General features: G+C 52.7%; 1 protein-coding gene across 3 annotated transcripts in view; it reads right to left on the minus strand.

Annotated features, from left to right (window-relative positions):
* KDM5B (lysine demethylase 5B) overlaps positions 1-16,043 on the minus strand; it is an 83,165-nt gene extending 67,122 nt beyond the window's left edge. The window contains exon 1 of one of the 3 annotated variants that reach the window (XM_062211607.1): positions 15,783-16,043. In XM_062211607.1, coding sequence (XP_062067591.1) covers positions 15,783-15,986 — 204 coding nt within the window. In that variant the 5' untranslated portion in view covers positions 15,987-16,043. The remainder of the gene's footprint in view (positions 1-15,782) is intronic. The other 2 variants (XM_062211608.1, XM_062211606.1) reach the window with 2 other exon arrangements.
* Between the last annotated feature and the right edge of the window lie 3,171 nt (positions 16,044-19,214).

Raw genomic sequence — 19,214 nt, forward strand, 5'->3', positions numbered from 1 at the left:
ACTTACTTTTTAAGCATTAGTAACATGAAATTCCTCTTGTACCACTTTTAGTAAAACTTGGCCATGATCATCTGAATTTACAGGTCCTCTAAATGCTCTAAGTTTACTGTTGTCAGAACCAGGAGAAAATACAAAATGGCCCTCTCACGGACCCTGCTTCGCAAAACTCAAAGAAATAGTTTCCTGCCAGTAAAGGAGTTGACTAGACCTGGGAGACCTTTTTATTCTCCCAAAACATCCTTAACGTAAGTCTACCAAAGTTACCTACTGGAGTGATTCATACAAAGTGGTATCAGTCCTGTCAAGGAAACATTCTTTTAAAAATTCACCAAGAAGCACCCAAAGAAAACTAACTAAATCCCTAGAACACTCAGCTTCTCCCTAGGCGGACTGCTACCCTGCGGGAAGTGAAGAGGATGGCAGCATCTCTCACAGGTTCTGTGGACATGACCGAGCCTCCCCTCTTCTCCCCCGCGCACTGGACCTGCTGCACACTGGCACGGAGCCCCGTGGTCACTAAGAGCTGTAATGTCAGTTTTCCTAACCCAAGGAAGCTATTTAATAAGTAGTATGGGTTCTGTTTCCTTTTAAATCTAGTGTTCAAGTGAGGAAAATATAATTCTGGCAGCTAACTGAAGCTCTAAGCAAAGATTACATACCTCTGAAAAAGATTCCAAAAATGATTTGCCTGAGGGGTGGGTGGGAGGGGTGGGTGGACTCAATTCCCTCAACCATCCCTAAGCTACACCCAAACCTACCAAGGAACCAAGGGCAGGGAAAGTTAAACATCTCACACCCTAACTTTAAAACCTCATGATATGTAAAAATGTTGTACCTTTAAACATTTACAAATTGGTCACTTTTAGAGATGCAAAATTAGAGTCAGGAAAGAGATAGTAGTGAGACTACAACTCAGCCTCAGTGAGGCCAAAAGATTGCAAAATCATGCAGATAGGGGCCAGCCTCCGCCTGCGGCCAGCATCCCCTGAGGGCGTCTTCTATGTCGCTGTCTCTCCTCCAGCAGAAGAAGACCTTTCTCTTGGTCTTTCCCTCTCTAACTCTGCCTCTCAAATTAGAAAAAAAAGAAATCCACTGCTCTTTAAAAAAAAAAAAAATCACACGGATATTGTATCTAAAGACACATCTACAATTGGTTTTTTTTAAAAAGGTGAATACTAAGATTCATATTTCACTAGATGGAAATATTTAACAGATACTTAAGCCTGCTGCAATTCAGACTAACCTTTTTTTAAGATTTAGTTATTTATTTGAGAGGAAGAGTTACAGATGGGAACTCCCTCCATTGGTTCACTCCCCAAATGGCTGCAATGGCCAGAGCTGGGCTGACCCAAAGCCAGGAGCCAGGAACCAAGTCTCCCATGTGGGTAACAGGGGTCCAAGTACTTCAGTCATCTTCCACTGCTTTCTCAGGCCATTAGCAGGGAGCTGGATCAGAAGTGGAGCAGCCAGGACTCAAACTGGCGCCCATATGGGATGCTGGTGCTGCAGGCAAAGGCTTAACCTACTTGTACCACAGCGCCGATCCCAAACCTAACATTTAAAGTGGAAATAATTCTAAAGCATGTATGATCCCTAATAATCATACTTGAAATAAGAGTAAACTTGAACCTGAACTGGAATTGTCTAGAAAACTGCTCGGTTTACCCCAGCGTAGTTAACATTTACAACTCAACTTGATGGTCTATTCATTCAACATATTATAATTCTGACTGCTAGAGTTTGATGTTTGTGGCTCTCCTAATCTGTGTAGAAACTTCATCACTGGACCATCGCTGTGGCACAGCGGGTTAAAGGCCTGGCCTGAAGTGCCGGCATCCCATATGGGCACCGGTTCTAGACCTGGCTGCTCCTCTTCTAATCCAGCTCTCTGCTATGGCCTGGTAAAGCAGTGGAGGATGGCCCAAGTCCTTGAGCCCCTGCACCCACGTGGGAGACCTGGAAGAAGCTCCTGGCTCCTGGCTTTGGATGTGGCCATCTGGGGCGTGAACCAGCAGAGGGAAGACTCCCTCCCTCCCTCCCTCTCTCTCTGTAACTGACTCAAGTAAATAAATAAATCTTGAAGAAAAAAAAAAAACTTTATTACCAATGTGACAGTATCAAGGTGAGGCCTTTGGGAGGTGACTGACGGGATCAGCAGATTTCTGAAAGGCCAGAGGGAGCTATTTTAGATCCATCTGCCCTACATGGAAGTAAGGACAGTAACAGAGTTCAAGGCGCCATCTTGGAAGCAGAGACCAGTTCTCACCAGATACCAAACCTGCTGTCGCTTCCATCTTAAATCTGCCAATACCCTGATTCCAGACTTCCCAGGCTCGAGAGCTGCCAAAAAGAAATCATCACCCAGTCTCGGGATTTTTGTTCTTATAGCACCAGCAACAGACTAAGACACTAGATCTTAGACTAGATCTGCTCGAGACAGGAAAGAAGGCACTAATACAGAAGCAAGCTCAATTTAGGGTAGCAAATAAACAGATGTCTGTCTCCAAAGATGTTTTATTTATTTCAAATTTATTGCCAAACTCCAAAACAGATTTTATTTGATAGATAATCCACTTTAGCCTACAATATGGGGAAGTTGCAGTCAGAGGAAGCTGTTCTTCATGGGAACAGCCACCTGGTTATCAATGGGGTATACTCTACTGCAGGACCTGCTTCACAGGTCTTCAACAGAGGAGTTGGCAGCTGTGCTTAGAGCTGAGACTTAAAAAATCATCACCACCAAGACACATAAAAATGAATACCATCATTTCCCAATGCCTCCAACTAGAGCCTATTCCTTCCTTAAATGGTGTTTCGGGAAGCCGCCCTGACCTTCACTGTCACTCCACATCCAACCCCCTCTAGCCCAGGGGAAGCGAAACCCTACAGTGTCCCAGGCAGCCCTCCTCATGCCCCACCAGCTCACGCGCACCTTCAGGTCCCTGCAGGCTTCAGGGCTCAGCGTGCAGCTCTCTCTCACCAAGTGCTCAGTGCCTTTAAGTAAGCACTGCTTCTACCTGAAACTCTAGAACCCTAAGCACAATGCCCAGGACTCCCTGACCTATCAATGAATATACTGAATGCAATTCACAGCCAACCCCAAGAACCCAAATTCATTTCTTCAAGAGTTGACAAAAAGGATTCCCAGTTTTTAACAGAGGTCAAGAGTTTTTAATTAGTTCAAAATCAACAGCAAGAAGGTTTGTGACCTTAACAACTACCTGAACCTGTCGGAATTATCTAAACCAGAAGTACCCAAACCTTATTTTCACTCAGGCCCATGTAGAATTCTAACTCAATTCTTCCAGGACAGACTCTAGGATGACCTGTTTTTGTTTGTTTTTTAACAATTTATTTATTTACTTGAAAGGCAGAGTTACAGAGATGCAAAGGCAAAGAGAGGTCTTCCATCCACTGGTTCACTCCCCGATGAAGCTGCGCCGACCCAAAGCAGGGAGCCAGGAGTTTCTTCCTGGTCTCCTTCATGGGTGCAGGAGTTCAAGGACTTGGACCATCTTCCACTGCTTTCCCAGGCCATGGCATTCAGCTGGATCGGAAATGGAGCAGTCAGGACTCGAACCGGTGCCCATAAGGGATGCTGCACTGCAGGAGGCGGTTTTACCCACTACACCATAGTGCTGGCCCCCAGTAGAATGACTTTAAAGAGAGGTAGGAGGCCAGCGCCATTGCTCAATAGGCTAATCCTCTGCCTGCGGCGCCGGCACACCAGGTTCTAGTCCCGGTCGGGGCACCGGATTCTGTCCCAGTTGCCCCTCTTCCAGGCCAGCTCTCTGCTGTGGCCAGGGAGTGCAGTGGAGGATGGCCCAAGTGCTTGGGCCCTGCACCCACATGGGAGACCAGGAGAAGCACCTGGCTCCCAGCTTCGGATCAGCGCGGTGCACTGGCTGCAGTGCACCGGCCGCAGCAGCCATTGCAGGGTGAACCAACGGCAAAAAAGGGAAGACCTTTCTGTCTCTCTCTCACTGTCCACTCCGCCTGTCAAAAAATAAAAAAAGAGAGGTAGGAGTACACTGAGTGAGCCCCTGAGTGCTAAATGCTCTTCCAATGTGGTGAATGGTCACTGAAGCAGATTAAGCCAGGAGTTTCCATATAAGCATGCAAAGGTTAAGCTCCTACTTACTGATAAGCTACAACAAACACAGTAGACAAAATACACAAATCCAAATGGCTCTTTGAATATATTCATGGTCAGCTTATTACTATTTTTATTGATGTCCCTGCAGTTGTGTTTGGGTGGTCAGAAGGAAAAAGGGAAAATCACACCCAAAAATATCTACTGGGGTGTAGGGGAGTCAGTGTTGAGGGGCAGTTAGGCTGCCACTTGTGATGCTGGTGCAGTGCCGGCTGCTGTTTCTGAACCAGCCCCGCCTTAATGTGCCTGGGAAAGCAGGGGATGCTGGGCCAAGCTACTTGGGTTCCTGCCACCCACATGGGAGACCCAGAGGGAGAGCCTGGCTCCTGGCTCGGCCTGGCCTTGCCTCAGCTGTTATAACTATTTGGGTGGTGAATCAGTGGATGGAAGATCTCTCCCCATCCCTCGACCCCTGCCCGCCAAGAGAGTGGTTGGGGGCGGGAGAGGAGGCTTTGCCTTTCAAATAAATAAAGGTTTAAAAAAAAAGAAAGAAAGAAAAAGCCTTCTGGGGAGTGTTTTTTACCTAGTGGGTAAAATATGGGTTATGATGCCTCTGTCCCATAATGGAGTGCCTGAATTCAAAACCCACTCTGGCCCCCATCCCAGCTCCCTGCCAATAAAGATCCTGGGAGGCAGCAGGTGATGGCCAAGCAGTTGGGTCCCTGCTACTCACATGGGAGACCTAGATAGTGTTCCCCAGTTCCTGGATTCAGCGTGGCCCAGCCCCAGCTTTTGAGGGCATCTGGGGATGAACCAGGGTATGGGAGCACTCTCTATTCCTGTCTCTCTGCCTCTCAAATAAGCAAATAATCTCTAAAGCCTATTAGAGGAGATGGAAGAGAAAAATCAACCTAATTTCCAGGGTCTATGAAGGGAGCCATTGAACCTTAACCAGAGGGAAGAACACTGACTCGTGGTTTGGAATGCCCATCCATCCTTTAAAGCCTGGGTCACCTTAGACAAGTCACTTTACTTCTCTCAGGCTCAGCTTCCTAGACTATAAAATGGTTCTACCTTAGCAGCAATAACTAATAGAAATGTGGTTTTTTACTGAGCTTATCAGAGAAAAGGATAGTCCACCATGGCAGAAAGTACGTGATAAGAAATAGTTTCTCATCGACTCTGTTACTATGGTTACTTAAGAGGCAATACAAATAGTGCTGGGAGCCTAGCTCAGGACCTGTACTGCCTAGGTTCAAATTCTGGCTCTATTATTGACTAGTCAATGACCTTGGGCAAGTCAACTTCCCTCTCTAGGCCTCACTCTGCAGAGAAGGGCCAGTGTTATCCCCATTTTATAGGCACCCTAACAAATAAAGCTCTGAAAATAGTCACAACCTTCTGAAGGCTAGCAGCTCAAAGATAAATACCAGAAGCCAATGCTTTCTTATTCTAGTATTCTTTATTGGACACCTCTAGTCTCTTAAAAACAAATTATCTTAGATTCCTATATCAAATCCCAAACTCTATTCATCTCAAAAAATATGGATGAGCAAAAATATACTTGACATTACATAAGTCAAAAATATACTTGACAAAAATGGGCAAAGACATAGGTTAACAGGAAGGGGAAAGTAGTTATAGAGAAACCCCAAGAACAAGTTGCCAGATACAATTTTTTGAAGCCTGAGATCCACACCCTACAGAAATCTCCAAGCCTGTCTCCCACTGGACAACCTGCTGGCTGCTGTGTTTGTCCAAAGTGGCTCATACTATTGGACAAAAGCCTCAAATACCTGGAACTTTGCCAAGTGGAGGTTGTGCTCCAAAAACTCTCCGTCCCACTCTCCCTCGTCTCCACACCCTCTCCACCTTACCCCACAATCGCAAAGCTGCCAGAGTACAACTCCTACTGTCCCCATCCTTCCCTTCAAGTTTAAGCCTAGCCATCTGGTTTAAATATCACCAAATGATGAACTGGTATAACCACACAGATAACTGGGAGGATCTTGCCTTTTCAAAGACCTTGTAATTACGCGGATTTGACAGGGATTTGTTCTTTGTTTCTGGAGTTACATGATTATAGTAAACCTGCAGTGCTTGGTATCCACAGCCTGCAGTACGCATGCCTCATAGGAATACAAACTCAATAAAAAGCTCCAACCCAGTGCCCAGAACACACAGAGAGAAAGGCCTTCCTTCTGTTGGTTCACCCCCCAAATGGCCCCTGCGGCCGGAGCTATGCCGGTCCAAAGCCAAGAGCCAGGTACTTCCTTCCTGGTCTCCCATGCGGGTGCAGGCGTCCAAGCACTTGGGCCATCCTCCACTGCCTTCCCGGGCCACAGCAGAGAGCTGGCCTGGAAGAGGAGCAACCGGGACTAGAACCTGCGCCCATATGGGATGCCGGCGCTGCAGGCGGAGGATTAACCTAGTGAGCCACACGCCAGCCCCTGTAACTGTCTTTCAAATAAATAAAATAAATATTTTTTTAAAAAATGAGGTACACACTACTAGTGAGTATTTCAATACATCTAGAAAGCAGTATTATGTAAATTGCTTTATTCAAGACACACAAAGCCATGTTGAGGTCACAGTGAAATACAGTGTGTGTATATATATCCACCTAAGAGGTATTAACTACTATGACGTCAATTTTAGAAGACGTATCTGAAGAAAAATTTGGGGAGTCTGCATGATTATACGGGAGGGGCTTTAATTTTTAAAAGTCTGTCTAGGGGGCCCAGCACTGTGATGCAGTGGGTTAAAGCCCTGGCCTGCAGCGCCGGCATCCCATAAGGGTGCCAGTTTGAGTCCCGACTGCTCCACTTCCGATCCAGCTCTCTGCTATAGCCTGGGAAAGCAGCAGATGGCCCGTCTTTGAGCTCCTGCACGCACGTGGTAGACCCGGAAGAAGCTCCTGGCTTCCTATTTCGGACCAGCTTAGCTCTGGTCATTGCAGCCATTTAGGGAATGAACTAGAAGATAGAAGACCACTCTGTCTCTACCTATCTCTATAATTGTCTTTCAAGTAAATAAAATATTAAGAAAAAAAAGCTTGGGGCAAGCAGTGTGTTAAATCATTACTTAGGGCATCCATGTCCCAGATCAGAGTACCTAGGATCTATTTCTTCCTCCACCTTCCAATCCAATTTTCCTGCTAATGTGCCTGGGAGGCAGAAAGTGACAGCTCAAGTCCTTGGGTCCCAGGCACCCACATGAGAGCCCTGGATACAGTCCTGAGCTCCTAACCCCAGCCCCGCACAGCCTTAGATGTTGCAGGCAGAGGCTTACACAACACGGGCCCCAGTTTTTTTTTTTTTTTTTTTTTTTTTTTTTTTTTTTTTTTGACAGAGTTATAGACAGTGAGAGAGAGAGAGACAGAGAGAAAAAGGTCTTCCTTCCGTTGGTTGGTTCACTCCCCCAAATGGCCAGGAGCCAGGTGCCTCTTCCTGGTCTCCCTGATGGGTGCAGGGGCCCAAGCACTTGGGCCATCCTCCACTGCCCTCCCAGGCCACAGCAGAGAGCTAGACTGGAAGAGGAGCAACCGGGACTAGAACTGGCACCCATATGGGATGCCGGCGCTGCAGGCGGAGGATTAACCAAGTGAGCCATGGCGCTGGCCCCGGGCCCCAGTATTTTTAAAGATTAAAGTAAGGGGTCAGAGTTGAGGTGCAGTGGGTTAAAGCCCTGGCCTGCAGCACCGGCATCCCATATGGGCACTGGTTCAAGTCCTGGCTGCTCCACTTCCAATCCAGCTCCCTGATAATGCACCTGGGAAAGCAGGAGAGGATGGCCAAAGTCTTTGTGCCCCTGAACACACATGGGAGACCCAGAAGCAGCTTCTGGCTCCTGGCTTTGAATCAACTCAGCTCCACCCACTGGAGCCATTTGGGGCATGAACTAGCAGATGGAAGATCTCTCTCTGTGTCTCTCCCTCTTTCCGTAACTCTTTCAAATAAATAAAATAAATCTTAAAATTAAACATGTTTCTTGCAAACTCTTCTATTTTTCTCATTTTACAAATTGCAGAAATTCTGTCCACTAACCCTTCTGTAAGGCATGACAATTGGGATTATTTAAGTTACTTGTTAGGGGAGCATAATACCTTTCCATCTACATGGCTTCTATGGCAGTCGTCCTATATAAAGGGAAATTAAAATAATTATGAACATTTCTTAACACAAAGCTCACAAAATATAAACTGTCTACGCACCTACTACACAAGATGCACATATGCACCTGCAAGTTTTCTGAAATAATTTCTAACAGTTCTACCTTTAAAAAAATTGATAATTTTGTAAAGATTCAGGTACAAAAAAGGCTCCCTCCAAATCAAAAAAAGATTACATTCTATTTATTCCAGTTTTGATGTTAGGTTTTTGCCTTTCAAGTTTCACTTTTAAAACATCCCCTAACTGTAGGATAAAATGAGGTATATGTATACAGCAGTAGCCCTTGTCTAGATAAATCTGTTCCCAGACTCTTCTTAGCAGTGGGCAAATAAAGCTTTGGGACTTAAGCTTCTTGCAATCCATCAATTAATTAATCTGGACAGCAGCCCCAGGTCAGTGTCAGATCCCCTTACAGCAGATGAGAAGACACATGCGGGGGTAAAATGACTTTGTCCAAGGTCATGATGGAATTAGAGTCAAAACTTTAACCCACCTATTTCTAAAAACCTAAAACCAATACCCCTACCATCCTCCTTTACATAATACAGGTGCTTCCCTTTAAGAAGTAATGAAAACATTACTTAGTATAGAGCTAAGCTTATGTGTATAGAATTAACTGAAAATAGATCTTAGTAAATAATAAGAATGGGAGTAGGAGAGGGAGGAGGAAGAAAGGTGGGAAGAATCACTATGTTCCTAAAGTTGTATTCATGAAATGCATAAAGTTTGTGTACCTTAAATAAAAGTTTTCTGGGGGAAAAATATAAACCTCATTCAAACTGTTTATTGTTTTACATTTTCGTTTTTATTTGAAAAGAAGAAACACAGAAACTTAGACTTTTTCCATCCACTGGTTCAACCTCCACATGCCTGCAAAAGTCAGAGCTGGACCAAGCCAAAGCCAAAAACCTAGAACTCCACCCACATCTCCCAAATGGGTGGCTGGGATTCAAGCACTTGGGCCCTCAACTCCTCCCCTCTCGTGGTAGGCATGAGCAGGGAGCTAGATCAGAAGTGAAGAAGTCAGGACTTGAACCATCCAATATGGGATAAGGCATCCCAAGCAGCAGCTTAACCTCTGTCCCACTTGCCTGCCCAGTAAACCTCATTTTTATCCCTGAAAAAACACTTTCCTCGATAACACGGCGTTCCAGAAGAGATTACCAAATGAGACGGAATCAACGAGTTCTAAAGGGTTACTCTACGTGTGATCTTCTGATGGCGTCTCCTATTTGAGAAATGAAGTTTTTTTTCAGGAAGGGAGGAAGAAGCTGTTGGATGCCAAAAAATTGATAGAAAATATTTTAATGCTAATTTTTAAAAAAAATATTTATTGAAAAGCAGAGGGACAGAGACAGGAATCTTCTATCCACTGGTTCACTCTCCAAATAACAACCAGGGCTGGGACAGGCTAAAGCTAGAAAATTGGAACTCAATTCCAGTCTCCCATGTGGGTGGCAGGAACACAAGCATTTGAGCCATAATCTGCTGCCTTCCAGAAAGCTGGAATCTGAAATGGAACAGGGACTCAGGCCCTCCGGCATGGGATGTGAGCTTCTTAACTGCTGCGAATGCCCACCCAGGCCCTAATGAAACAAACTGCAGCATCCCTGCTCAAAGTAGGAGAGCAAACTTAGCAACCCAACCAACAACCCAACCGACTCTTCCACTTCTCATTTCCCCAAGACAACTCTTCAGAAAGGCACTCTATTCAGTATCTTGGTTACTCCTGATTGGATCTCGCTAACTACCGCTCTGGCCAGAAAGAAGGTCCCTTCCTAAGAGGAGAGTGGAGACTCAAGTCTGGTCAACACAAAGACGGACAGAGGGCAGAGAAGGAATAATACTGGGACAGAGTGACTCTCCCCATTCCCCACCCCCACACCTCTGTGTTCCAGGAGTTTGCTTGAAAACGGTCAAGTTTCTCCACAGGTTCCAGCAAACCAAACAACACTCACTGGCCAGCATTGAGGAATACAATTCCCAAACTAATTGGGCAAAGTGACCACCGCTCACTCAAGGCTGAAGAGGCTGTCATCCAATGTCACCTATAACCTGGACAGGACAAAAGCTAAACCATTCTGTTCCCTGCAACTGAAGGTCACCAATCCCCTCTCAGTCCCAGCACTGCTACTCTGCTTTCTACTCTAACCCCCAGGAAACAACCAAGGGGACAATGCTCTCTCTACACTTTTGTGTAGACTTGAATTTTTTCACAATTGGAAACAAGTTAACTCATACCCTTCTGGCAGATGATACCGGGGTGGTAAAGGGAAGAACACTGGGTCTACAACTCAAGTCTTGAATGTTTTAAGTAGTGGGGGAGGGGAATGTACTTAGTCAAATTCTACATGATTGTTTACAATCATGGGATTGAAATGCCTCATTGTCCTAGAAACAGCTTTTCTATATGAGTCTGCTTGAAAACTTGGTTGTAAAATGCAAACTGACTCATCTAATAGGTAAGAGTAGAAAAAGCAACATTTTTGGAAGACTTCCTGGGGGTGTACAAGGGACATCTCATTTTCCCCTTTCATCTCATGCTAGGACATAACAGTAAATACAATTTTCATGTCTACAACAAGTTTCTCACAACTCAGATTTTTAACATCCAGTTACCAGTTTTGCAAACTTGAACGGCAGGAGCTGTCCCCAGGCATCCCCCACCCACCCCTCACTGTCAGTATGCTTCTGGTGATTTCCCTACACCGGGCCCAAATGAGAAATTTCAGAAAGTGCAGTCCCCGGGTTCCCAACATGTATTCTGCCTGATTTTTTTTTTTTTTTCTCCTGAGGTTGGTAGTGATCCTCCGCACTTTAAACAGGCAGATTAGCAGTGTCTACACAGTACCTAATTCTCCTAGGAAAATCACACACAACCCCAACACAAACCAAGCTGAAAGGACAAAAGCAAGGTCTTCTTGGGTGATTTGTCAAACCTATGTATGGCTTTTGGAAAGAGACACCAAGTAGATTGCAGGAACTTAACTAGGAACCCAATTAGCACTTCCATCTGGAGGGTGTGAGCTTTCCCTTACCCTTTCTATAGAAAACCTTAATTGGTCCAATCAAGACAACAAGGAGAGGTTACAAAAGTCTACAGAAAGATCCCATTACATAACATAAACCCAGTTCAAATTTTAAAGAAGTGTACTAGGATATCCTTTTACTTTCTACAAGAAAATTCTCAACTGACTTCTGCCAGCCTACATTCAAGTTATCTCACATATCTCGGACTTCTATTGTAGTCCCCAAAATAAAAAAACAAGGGATGGAGTTGAGGCCCAGCAGGTTAAGACGTCTCTTGTAACACCGGCACCCTAAATCGAAGTGCCTGCTCAAGACTTGACACACATACACCCTGCTTTATCTGCTCTCAATCCAGCTTCCTGCTAATGTGACTGGGGAAGCAGCAGGCGATGGGACAAACATCTGGACCCCTGCCACCCATGTCGAAGGTTCAGATGGAATTCTGGATTTGGGCTGGCTCAGACCTGGCTGCTGTAATCATTTGGGGAGTGACTCAGAAGATGAAAGATCTCTCCTTCTCCGTCACTATGCCTTTCAAATAAATCAATATTTTAAAATATAGTTTTTCCATTAATCTATCAAACATACTGTAACTCTAGGCCAACAGATCATGAAAGAGTACCTTAAAGACAAAGAATGAAACAGTTAATAATTTTCTTTTATTGGTGTCAATAAAAGAATTCAAACTCTGCTTTTAATAGAGTGCTACTTATTAATTTATTAACACTTTTCAAAGGCAATTCTCTATGTATTTTGCTCTTTAAAAAGATCTGGATTACATATAGTATAAAAAGGGAAGGGGAATTTTTCCAGTGGGGGGTGGGGACTGGAATCATTAGCTGACTTGCATTTGCAATACCATTCACATTCCATTCTTAAAGTCTTTTGTTGATTAGTTCACCACCAATCGACTAGATGGGTATGTTGTGGCTCGTCGTGGGCCCAATTTACCACTGGTAAAGTCAAATTTAGCTAAATAGCCTTTCAGATTGCAAAAATATCAAGTCTGTTTCTGCTTCGTTTAAGGCAGACACTTGTGAGCTCCACTAAAGGACTTAATCCAAATCCCAACCGAGTTCTCCTCCGGAGCAGCAGAGTCTGAAATTTGCATTGAAAAGCAATTACAAATGTGTATACAGGGCTTCTTTTGGGGGAGATGAAGATGTTCTAAAACTGACTGTGAGGATAGCTGTGAAAAACTAAAAACCACTGACCTGCACGCACCGTACATGTGTGAATCCTACCACAATAAAGACATCATTCCTGCAAAGCCGTCCAAGTCCTCCCTTCACTGCACTATGTCTATCGCTAGACCTCGTCTCGTCTCCAAATGTTAACACTTTAAAGTGGCCAAAGAATAACTAACCACTAGAGAGATCTTGTGACACTAAAGAAATTGGGAAAACAGAGGGGAGGCCAAAGTTGATCATACCTAACATGGGTTGGGGGGGATGTCAGTCTGCGACAGGAGTGGGCGGGATTCACAGTTCACTCCGACCAGACAAAGAAATGTGTATTTTAAGTTCCTCCCTGTTCTCAAAGGGTGGAACCAATAGGCTCCCTTAAAGATGCTGACTATATTAAAACAAGGCAGCTTTACACTCTGGCCATAAAGATGAAGGGATCAAACCAGCGACCACAGGAAGTTTAAGCTCAAAAATATGTGTCTTCTGTGCCATCTGGGGTTTGATTTAAATCTCCTGACTTTTGGATACTGCCAAGGAAAAATTTGTGGAATCTGCCTATCTATGGCCAAATGCTAGATGTCTGAAAGTGAGAAAGTGAGTTATTAAAATCATCGAATGTATTTCTATCCAACTCGGGAGATTCAGTGAAGTATTTACGAGCAGTCGACTACTTTTTACCTAACAGTCAGACCCCTAAAGTGAATCATCGAATAACAAAGTAATATGAAAATATCACTTGTCCTTAAACAGACATCTGAGTCTATCAAAGGGGAAATTAAAAGTTGCATTTGGAGGTGGTTGGCCTAGGGGTCAAGATGCTGCTCGGAATGCCCACATCCCACATCCGGGTACCTCCTCTGCTTCAGCTACAGCTTCCTGCTAATGTGCACGCTGAGATGGCCCAAGCAGCTGGGTCCCTGCCACCCCTATGGGAGGCCCGAATTCCTGACTCCTAGCTTTGGCCCGGCCCAGCTCCAGCTTCACAGGCACTGGAGTAAACCCGTGGGACGGGACAAACTGATCCGGATCTCAAGATCTCTCTCTCTCTCTCTGCCTCTCAATTTTCTAAATTGCATTTTAAAACTAACAAAACCAGATTAATTGTAAATTTTGAAAGGTCTTAGCTCAGAAAACAAGCCTGCTTATCCTATAAACTTAATTTGAAACAAAAGTTTCTCTTTCAAATCCCAGTTGACTTTAGTCTTCTTAGCATAGTTCCTTTTATAGCATTTGTTACATTTTCACAAACGTCTATGAACCCGTATGCCTCAACATGCAAAAGAAGCACCCTACAGCAGCTCTGGACCCTCCCTGACAAAGTAGCCAGGGAGGGAAGCTAAGTACCATTAAAGAGACACAAGTAGGAACAAAAGGAGACGGCCGCTTTCTGATTCTCTCCCGCACCTAACAAGTCAAAGCCAACAGCCCCAATTCCTCTTTGAATACAGCCACCTGTGTTCCAAAAAGCCCGTGAACAAAAACCACACAGAAACACAGGCATTACAGACGTATAGCTACACCCATGGAAAATATCTCCTACCTCTTGCGTCCATTCCATGGGACCACTTGTTCACAGCTCTCCTACAACAATAGTTTCTAAAACAAAGACTGTTTACGTCTCTTCAGAAGCCTTTGTTCCAACAAGACCCTTCTTCAGGAGCGACAACTCCCGCACAGGCTTCCCGGCCTGAGGTTCTGTCAACAACACTCCCTCCCAAACTCTCCCCACTTGGCCTAGGAGTTTGTCAGACAAAGGAGGCGCCAGCCCCTCCACACAAAGGAGGGCTCCCAGACCCACCGCGGGCCCACTCGTGCCTCGGCGGTCCCCTTCCTCGGGCCGTGGCATGGCGCCCTGGCAAGGCAAAATGGTGGCCATCGCGCCCGTGTGCCCCTCGGGGTGCGGGGAGGCGGCCTGAGCGCGCATCTCGCCTCTGCCACGGCCGCGGCAGGCCCGCGGGGGGCCCGGGAGGCCGACCCCCCTCAGGACAGCACGGGCGTGCGGGGCCAGGGGCTCCAGGCCGAGCCCGACATGAAGGCCGACCCCAGCCCCGGGAGCCCACAATGCCAACATGGAGGACGGCTCCCAGGAACCCGGCTCCTCACATCGGGGCTGCCAGCAACTTCCTCAAGTTGCCCACGGCCCGCCCGCACCCGCGCCGCCCCTAACTTCTGCGGGCCTCCCCCGGCTGACAGAGCGGCTCCCACACAGCCGCCCTCACTCGGCTCCCGTCACAAACTTGTCCGGGGCACCCGGGCGCGGGGCCGGCGCCTCCCTGCGGCCGCGGCCCCCTCCCCCCGCGCCCGGCCAACGCCAAGGTCACTCCGGGGGCCGCCCGCGCGGGCGACGGTTAAACCGCTCCCTCAACGGCCCTGGCCCGCCAACCGCCGCTCGGGCCGCCCCGGGCTCGGCCGCCCCGAAGTGGGCAGAGCCCCGGGGCGCAGGCTCCGGCCACGCGCGCGCCGGGCCGTCCGCGGGCTCCCGTGGTCTTTCCGCCCCCGGGCAGGGGCCCGGGAAAGCCGGCCCCCAAGCGCCCGCGGCCGCGGCGGCGCCTGACGTCTCCCTCCCTCCCCAAACACAGCCTCGGCCCCTGCCCGTGCCCACCGCCGCGGGCCCCGGGCGGCCGCCCACGAGCCGCGCGTCGGGGAGCGCAGGTCCCGGGCCCCCTCGGACCCAAGGGCCCCCGGACACTCACGCCCCCCACGACCCGCCAGCTCCCGGGCCCGGCCCGCGCGGCTCCTCGGCGCCCCCCGCTCGCCCCCTGCTGACCCCGGCCCGGGGGGCCCTCGGGGGCCCGGGGCCCGGGATCGGGGGGTGCCCCGGTCTGGAGGGTGGGGCGCCCAGGTGAGGGCCGCTCCGGGCCGCCGCCGCCGCCACACAAAGGACCAGGGGCTCCCGCCGCCATATTGAAAACTTTCCTCCTCGCCTCCAACTCCAAGTCCGCCACCCCCGCGCCCCGGCCCCCGCCGCCCGCGCCCGCACCGCACCGCCTCCGCCGCCCGGGCCCTTCCAGCGCCGCGCCCCGGCCGGGCTCGCAGGAGACCCCGCCGCCGCCGCCGCGGCCCCCCGGCTCCTGCCCTCCTGCGCCCGGAGCCGGCTCCGCACCCCGGCCGGGGCCCCGGGGTCCCCCCGCGCCCCCGCCTCCCGGCCCGGAGAGGCCCGCGTCCTCCCGCACCAGCCCGCACCCCGGCGCCCAAACAGCCCCAAACTGAACTCGGCCGCCCCGCGTCGCAGCCTCCGGGCCGCCCATTCGCGCTCGGTCCCGGCCGCGAGAGAGCACCGGCCGGCTCCCAGGAACTCACCGGAGGCGGCCGCACCTTGCAGATCCCCGTCTGCTCGGCGATGGGCCGGATCTTGTGGATGAACGCGAAGGGGTCCGCGAACTCTTCCCAACTGGGCTCGAAGACTGGACACTCGGGGGGAGGCAAGAACTCGCCCAGCGGGCCGGGGCCCCCGAGGGGCAGCGCCGGGCGCGGGCCGGGGCACAGCGCGGTGGCCGCCTCCATCGCCAGGCGCTCTCCGGGGCCGGGCTGCGAGCTGCGCCCGGGCCGAAGGCCGTGCAGACGCGGCTGGGTCAGCGAGTGCGACTCGTACCGGCAGCGGCAGCACCGGGGCTTTCTCAGCCTTCCTCCTCCTCCTCCTCCTCCTCCTCCTCTAACGACGACGTCCGCCGCCACCGCACGCCGTGCGCATCCGCCGCCACGGCGAGAAAAAGGAGTCCCTCCCCGCCCCCGCCCGCCCCAACTCGGGCGCGGCCGGGCCTCCGGCGGGGGCGCGCCGAAGCCCGAGGGTCAGTGGGGCCGGTGAGCGTGGCCCGTTCCCACGCGTCCGAGCCGCTGCCCTCGAGAAGCTGGGTCAGAGCTGGGCGCCGGGGGCCGCGGCCGGGGTGCCCACCTAGAGACCCGGGAGAGCAGGAGGAGCTTGGGAGAGGGCCGAGCGCGACCCCCGAGCAGCGGGGCCGGGTGGGCAGCTGCGCCGCGGGCACTCCGTCCAGCGCTTGCAGCCCTCGAGCGGCTCGCGGGCTCGGTGCGCCCGCGTCCGTCCTAGGCCAGGCAGAGCCGGCCCCGACACGCGGGGCGAGGGCGTGCGGGGACCGTGGACGGGCGATGCGGGGAGAGCCCACCATCACTGTGGCCCAGCCCCAAGACCCCCGACACGGCCCCCACACCGGGCCGGATGCGGCCCCACGCGGAGGATGGGCCGCCGTGCAGGCAGCAGAACCAGGGCCCAGTCCCGGGCGTGCGTCGCGGCTGCCCGGGGCGCTGGCCCCTCTGCCCTGCAGGAGCCGAGCGCCCCGGACACGACGGCCCGAGGGCCGAGGAGCGCGTCCGCAGGGAGGGGTCGGCGCACTGCCGACGGCCCGGCTTCGGGGGCGCCGCCATCACCCCCAGTTTGCAGAGCGCGCGGTCCCGTGCCTGGGGGCGGACGGGGGCCTTCATCCGGCCTCAGCACGGACGGCGAGGGCGTCCGAAAGGCAGACCGTGAGCACTTTATCCAGAAAGCAGCCAAACGCGGGAGAGGACTTGGCCGGCGGCCCCGGGGAGGGGAAGGGCCGGGGAGCCGCGGCCGAGTCCAGACCCAGCCCAGGAAGGCGCTGGCCGCCCCTTCTCGGGGACCCAGCCTTGGAGAGCTCCGGGTTCGGCCCCAAGCCTGGTCCTGCCGGGGGGGGACCTGGGGGCGGGCGCACAGCCACCTCGGCACCCTGGAACCGGGTCTCGACAAAACGTGCGGGAGAAAAACCATTGTGGCTCTTGGCCGTGTTCACGTCCACCCCTAACGCGGGCATCCCCCGACAGCCAGGGAACCCGAACTTGGAGAAAAACTCTGGACACACGAACTGCGGCTGCAACGCGAGCAGGCGCCCGCCTGGCCGCGAGGCCGCCCCCGCACGGCCCCCGGCAGCGACCCCCGCCCCGCGCGCCCCTCCCCCGGCGCCGCCGTGCCCTCTGTGATGCGTGTTTACATGCGCGGAGGGATCCGTGCCAGCTGACAGCCGCACGGCAGCCGGCGCTTCTTTTTTTAAAGAGCCCAGCCGCAGGCGCTGATTGGCTACGGCCCGGCCGCATCAGCCCCCGGGGGCGGGGCCTGGGCCGCATTGTCTGGTCTGGGGCCGGCCAGACGCCCCAGGGGCCGGACCCGGGCCACCCAGGCCTGGGGGTACTGGGCCTGGGCTCCCGGAGGGCTGGGTGCGGGGCCCAGGCGTGGCCAGGTCCGGCTCCCGAGGAAGCGCAGGCTGCGGCGCGGGCGGCAGGAGGGGATCCGAGGCCGCTGCGAGTGCCACGTCTCCAGGAACCCCCTCCTTCCGCGGGGGCGCACTCCGCCCCCGCGCGGGGGCCCCGCTCTCCAGCCGCCCCCTAAGCCGCTGTGGATCCCTCCGACCCAGCGGAGGGTTGGATCGCCGTCAGCCCCCTGCCCGCTGAACCCCAAGTCCGGCCTGCGCCCCATTCCCCGCGGCTGGGAAGAGCCGCCCCCCGCGCTCCTGCGGGCCTCAGCCTCGGAGACCCAGTCCGGGAAGCGCCGTTCCCCTGCCGCCCGGACTCGGCTCCGCAGGAGGGGGCGGCTCCCCACGCCGGGAGGGGGCGGCGGCCGCGCGGCACGTAGCGCACGTGTGCGGCCGGCTCCCGCCCCCGCTGGCACGACCTGCGCGGCCCGTGCGCCCCCCCGCGGCGCTGACCACTCCCGGCTCGCGTGCCCGGCCACCCTGCCCTCCTGGCGCAGGCCTCCGCTCTGGGATGTGTGGGGCCAGGTGTCCGCCCAGAAGACCCCAAAGCCCGTGGGATCGGGCCCCTGGTGTCTTCGTGTCGGCTGTCGCTGCACCTGCGCGTGGTACTCGACTTTCCCACCGGGGTCCCCGCCCTGCCTTCTGCCCGTGCCTCTCCCGCAGGATCCTGCCGCGGGCGCTCCGGGGACGGGGATGGAGAGAATCTGGTTGTCCGCAGGACAGCGGGGCGGGCGCGGGGAGCTCACAGCGGACCTCGGGTGGGGCGTTTGAGTGCTCCCCACCACTGGACAAGCCCGTCCTCCCAGGCTGCCCGCCCTCCTGTGCTGCCACCTGGGCCACACAGGTCCTGTCCCCTCGTGTGGCACCCCTGTGCTTCCTGGCGGCCCACTGGTCCTGGTGTCACTGCAGGCAGGGGTCTCATCTCGGGGCTTTGGTCCATGGAAGCTGGGCCTGGGTCCTGCCTGGGCGGGATCCGTGGAGAGCAAAGACCTCTTCCTCCCCCGCATTCCCTCTTCCTCTCTGGTCCTGGAATCCCTTCTGTGCTGACTCAGCCTCACCAAGGTCCGGGTCCTGCACGCTCAGCCCTAAGCTCTGGCTTACCTGGGTGTGGTGCCCAAAGGGCTAGGCCCTGGTCCCGTGGGGCGCCAGCCAGTGGGAGGTTCCCGTTCCCACGGTGCTGCCAGCCCTGCCCAGGGGGTGGGAGGGGCAGAGCCACCCACACCAGGGCTTCAGGAACAGTTTCTTCCCATTCCAGTTGGGCCGCTTCAGCAGCGGTAGACTCCCAAGGAGCAGCGTGGGAGCTGACAGGCCAAGAGGGAAGCCCATGCCTCCTGCTCCCGCAGCCAGTCGAGGGGCCAGCGTCTGGGCCGGGGGCTCCTCAGCCTGCTGGTGGCCTTGGCCGGCTGGGCTGCTTGGAATTGCCCCTAACTGGGAGGAAAGCCTCCAGCACATTGAAGCAGCACGGTGTGTCAGAGCTCTGCAGGACACCTGCCACGATCCCGTGGAAATCGAG

The sequence above is a fragment of the Lepus europaeus genome, chromosome 14 (assembly GCF_033115175.1).
Source record: "Lepus europaeus isolate LE1 chromosome 14, mLepTim1.pri, whole genome shotgun sequence".
In the NCBI taxonomy this organism is placed as follows: Eukaryota; Metazoa; Chordata; class Mammalia; order Lagomorpha; family Leporidae; genus Lepus; species Lepus europaeus.